We start from the raw sequence: 4,922 nt of genomic DNA, 5'->3' as shown, positions 1-4,922 counted from the left end.
TCGAATTGCGATCATTAATCATGATGATCCAAAATAAGGTGTGTTTTGCAATATTCGATTCTGTATTTTACAACAGGCCGAGGAAACCAACGCAGATATTTTTTTCTGTTGTTTTTTTAGCCAGCAAGCAGCACAGATCTGTCACGCTGCCACACACCACCATTTTCCACTCTGCCCCCAATCACCGCAATTGCAACCATGACAGATGCACCCCCCCCCCCCCCCCCACCTCCTCCCACCCCAAGTTGGTTGCTGGATATGCACATACATGAAGGAACGCTGCTGCTAAGTAGCTAGCATTGGTTAAAACTCATGCTTCCATAATCCAAATACAAGTCAACGGTACAGAGATGATCATGATCCAATCATTACAGCTGTTCAAACACACTTGATACCGTACAACAGGGCTCAAAACATTGGACGCAAATGAGTGAGACACCTCCGACCCTTCTGAACAGACTGAAACGGAGCAGGCGTGCCTGTTATTTCCTCGGCAGGCCACCTAGCCCCCTAGTTCCCTCTAGGAGAGCAAGGAGACCAGCGAAACAAACTCCGAGGTCACTCTGCCTTTTGATCTTGTGTTGATGACAAAATGCTCTGGGTACTTTCTGAGCAGGGCCAGAAGGCCAAACCAAGGCCTGCCCTTCGTCTCTGTTGGTGACCAGTCATCTGTTGTTAGGTACTTTCGGACCCTGCTGGGGTGCCACACGTTGCCAAACTGTTCAAGAAGCTGCAAGTAATCGAAGAGTTAGAATTTGGAAGTCCACAAGCAAAATGAGATAGTTCTCTGAAACAAGAAGCTTAGAAAAATGTGCATCCTTCAAAAGCAAAACCTAAAGAAAGTCAGTAGAAAAAGGGATATATATAGGTTCCAAGTTTATGCAGAAAACAGAAAACAGAAAATAGTCAATGGCCAACAGAACATCTAATATAATGTACATATGACACAAAAAATGATAATGTATATGTGCTGCACAAGAGGGCGAACTGAAAATAGCTCGAAATTCTTGAAACAGCTAGGGAAGGGCTCTTACAATAAAATAGTAAACACAAATCCTAACTACAAGAGATCATCTCTTGTTAAGGACCCAGCTTCACACTGCATAGTACACAGTACAAGCCCAGCACACAATAAACTACAGTAATGGAAGGCATGGGTTATACTGTACTCATCAGTCTGTTCCCCCCCCCCCTTAATTTTTGGATTTCTTACATTCATCACTCCTACATCTGAGAACCTAGCAACACATCACCTGACTTGGGGATTAGCGTATTCAGAGAATTGGTTAGAACATTCATTGGGATTAGAAATTATTGGGGACTGAATAAACCAATCCCTCTTCCCTGCTTCCTAGTAGACACATTGTGATGCCTCTATAGGGATGACTTGTCTTGAGTCTTGAGACATAAGAAATAATCAGAACCTAAGATAATCAATTCACTAGTATGTGGAGTGTATCTAAAAGCAAATAACCCAACTAAAAATCATCATCCGTAAACTAGAGCTATTGTGAACAGGACCTTGCCACTACAGTAGCTCGGTGCAACATGACTGCTGCAATATTCTGTGCAACTGCTTCTGCTGCTGGGTACATGCAACATCCGCAACAGTCTAATAGACAACATACTTTGTGCGTGAATTGCAATTCTTAACAATACCCATGTTTTTGGAATGGCTCTAGATGCTAGCAGACAAATGTACATGTTAATATACAAGCAGGTTTATAGTCTACAGGCACAAAATTGAATGCTTCAACTGAGGTGCTGTTTGGAAGGGCTTCTCCCAAAACAGCTTGAACAGTGAAGCCAAAAAAACTGGCTTCACCCGGCTTCTAGTTCATTTTAGCCTGGGTTCACAAAACGGCTTCATGCTGCAGTGCCATGATTTCTGTAAAACAGGTGAAGCCAAAGTTGGAATAATCCCTCCCAAACAAGCCCTGATAGTTTTCTCAGGTCAGCTTGTAAACAGCTCGAGCAAAGCTGTCAAATGACAATGACATCTAACACAATATATAGAAAAAGGCTACATAATCTGGTCCAAGTCCAGATTGTATGAGTGTGAGGATGGTGTTCCTCATGATCTGGATTATCTAGTTCAGATTTACAGGCTAGGCTAACATTTGACTTAGAGATTACAATCCAAGCTGGGATTTGCCCACAAGTTCATAGTTTATTCATGTCATCACTAATTTCAATCACAGTTTCCTTTCCTTAATGATGTAGTCCCGTGTTCCATTTCTTCAGTTTACAAACACATGATAAAAGCAGTAGGTCTGCCGCCATGATTCAATTTATCAAGTAACAAAGTACTTTTTGGACTAATTTGGGAGCAATGTAAAGCTTTGACTTCAGCATCGAAATTGGACAGGTATATATGATGATTTCCAATAACAAACCTCTGTATGGAGTTTTGCCATGGGCATCCAATCTCCAGGACCGCAGAGGTCAGATAACACTGTGGCAACAGATGACACCACCTCCTTCTCTTCTGCTTGAAGGATTTGTTGATTGTCAATATCCCTGTCACCCCTTGATCTTATTTCTGATCTACTGTCTGCAAAACCAAAAGAAGGCAGTTGAGGCACGATGATATGAACTATTTCTGCACTGTGAATAAAAAGTTTCCTTTTAATGGAAATATCTCCAAAAATCATAACACGGTACAAATGCCCATTGAAAATTGCAAAGGATTGAAGAATTTTTATCACATCAAGTACTAATTATTAATGTCTCTTGCTATATTATTAAGAATAGCACAGGTCATGCATTCAGATTGCTAGAACTTCATATTAGGGAAAAAAAGAGATGCAGCTACATTTGAACATAAAAGAGACCTTCAGTTGTGGGAATACATGCATAAAAGATTAAGGTACTGTTGTAACAAAAAAATGACTTTTTTACACATGATTTGCAGTAGCATCCAGAAGATGATATATTCTTGCAAAGAAAGTATTGATGGATCCTTTATGACAATTAAGAGTTACTAAAATTTCCTTAACTGTCACTTTTTGTTAGGTTGTGTAAGAGTTCCTAAAATTTCCATAACTGTGAATTTTGGTTAGGCTGTGTACATTCTAGCTTATCAACTAATATGGATTGTTGATAAATCTTTATATATGATGCGACCAGCGGTTAATGTAACCACTAGATTGAATTACTGTCCAAGCACAATCACCATTTACCATATGTGTCTTTAATAACGATAAAAAAAGAGGATAAAGAAACATAAATCATATCCAGTAGAAGCACACAGAGAGTATAGGATCACCACCTTCACCTAGCGTTCCTATTGCTTCAACATTGATTCGGTGCCCACCATAGATGTCCAACTCTCCAGAGGACTTCTTGTTTCTCTTTATCAACTTTCCCCTCACCCCACTTTCACTGATACCAGTCCCAATGTCATCCACCTCCCGGCCATAATCACCTTCAAAGGAGCGGTCGTGAAAATCAGACAAACGAGGGCGGCCTGGACGTGCATATGATGGTGGTGGGAGCGGTGGAGGAATAATGGGAGCATGTCGAGCAGCAGCCGCTGAGGCAAAGATGGATCGCGTCGGCAGCAGAAAGTAAAACTTTTTGTCCCCAATCTGCAGGAGATCCTGTGAATCAAGCTTAACAGGTGGGTTTCCAGGGAGGTGCAGAACACCTTCAACAAGGCATCCATTCTTTCCAATAACATCGAGGGCGAACCGACGACGCTGGAAATCATAGAATATCCGGGCATGGTGGCGGGAGATGTTCATACCCCCGCCGAGGCTCGAGAGATCCACATCCACTGTCGATTTCTTGCTGTTGCGCCCCAGCATGATTGAATATGTCTGCATGTAGTACTCGAAATCTTCGCCCTGGAGCTTTGCAAACCCTGCCTCCACTTCACCATCAGCAGCTGAAGATCCACCAGGCATTGCACTGGCACCCAAGGTAGCAGTGACGGCCTTAACGTGGGGCATGGGCAGGGGCGGAACCAGTATACACATGTACACCCAATAACTGTTGCAAAAAGATCGAATTTAGTAGGTAAAATCATGGTCAGATCCGAATAAAAATATCATATGTTAGGGGTTTGGGTGTTTGATTTCGCGCAGCAGGATGGGAAGGGAGGGGAATAGGCAGGCATACCCCTGTCGAATGTTCGTCGCCGGCGAAGCGCCCGTCGCTCGACGAACAACGGGCAGCGCAACTCGCCCTGTCGTCGCCGCTAGGAAAGAAGACCGAGGCCGAGAGAAAGAACAGCGAAGTCGTGGGAAGGGAGGGTGCTGCCGCACCAGCCGGACTCGAGCTGCAGCTGGGCAGGGGAGCGTGGAGGGCGGCGCACGAGCCGACCGTGTGGAGAGCGGCGGGCGCTGGGGGAGCGAAGGGAGGAGATGGGTCGCGGTGCCGAAGGAACGGGCCTTGTTGCCGTGTGGGCGTGTTGCCCGTCAAAGGAGAAGGCACTGCTGCTCCGCCGCCTGCTACCTGCCAGATGGTGGGGCCGTGAGCTCCTAGGGCCGCCCGGCTGAGAGGAACTCGTGCCGACGGAGGCCCGCCCAGCGCATCGCCCCTCAGGCCGTCACCGTCAGACGGGTGGAGGCGCAGGCACACCGGATCGGGGAGGAGAGGAGAGGAGGGGACACCACCGTCGCCGATGAGAGAGACGAGAAGACTGGCGGCTAGGGTATGGTGGATGGGGTGGGGATTTCGGGATGAATGAAGCGGAGAGGGTGGGAATCAATTTTTCTAGGCAAGTATGCTTATTAGGCTAGAAACTTTTTTTTTGAGAAATCAAATAATTTTAATTTGATTAAATATACACAAAAAAATTATTAATATTTATATCTTCAAATAAATTTAATATAAAAATATATTACATAACTAATCTAATGATACTTATTTTGTATCATACATGTTACTACTATTTTATATAAATTTGATCAAATTGA

The 4,922-nt window shown here is 44.2% G+C and overlaps 1 protein-coding gene across 1 annotated transcript; it reads right to left on the bottom strand.

Moving 5' to 3' along the window:
- Positions 1-299: 299 nt before the first annotated feature.
- On the bottom strand, positions 300-4,690 carry LOC112875684 (FHA domain-containing protein FHA2). The gene is made up of 4 exons (XM_025939620.1): positions 4,123-4,690; positions 3,272-3,993; positions 2,397-2,554; positions 300-730 (listed from the first exon to the last, which is right to left on the bottom strand). The coding sequence occupies exons 2-4, from the start codon at positions 3,978-3,980 to the stop codon at positions 521-523; spliced, it is 1,077 nt and encodes a 358-aa protein (XP_025795405.1). The 5' UTR covers positions 3,981-3,993; positions 4,123-4,690; the 3' UTR covers positions 300-520.
- Positions 4,691-4,922: the final 232 nt, after the last annotated feature.

This window comes from Panicum hallii, chromosome 9 (assembly GCF_002211085.1).
Source record: "Panicum hallii strain FIL2 chromosome 9, PHallii_v3.1, whole genome shotgun sequence".
In the NCBI taxonomy this organism is placed as follows: domain Eukaryota; kingdom Viridiplantae; phylum Streptophyta; class Magnoliopsida; order Poales; family Poaceae; genus Panicum; species Panicum hallii.
The sequence above is the reverse complement of the archived record's forward strand: the minus strand, read 5'-3'. Positions and strand labels throughout refer to the sequence as shown.

Coding starts and splice junctions, on each gene's coding strand:
- LOC112875684 (XM_025939620.1), bottom strand. CDS start 3,980: ATGTGTATACTGGTTCCGCCCCTGCCCATGCCCCACGTTAAGGCCGTC. Junction 2,555..3,271: donor AATAGGAACGCTAGGTGAAG/GTGGTGATCCTA, acceptor TTGGTTTTGCAG/ACAGTAGATCAGAAATAAGA. Junction 731..2,396: donor TGGCAAAACTCCATACAGAG/GTTTGTTATTGG, acceptor GATTACTTGCAG/CTTCTTGAACAGTTTGGCAA.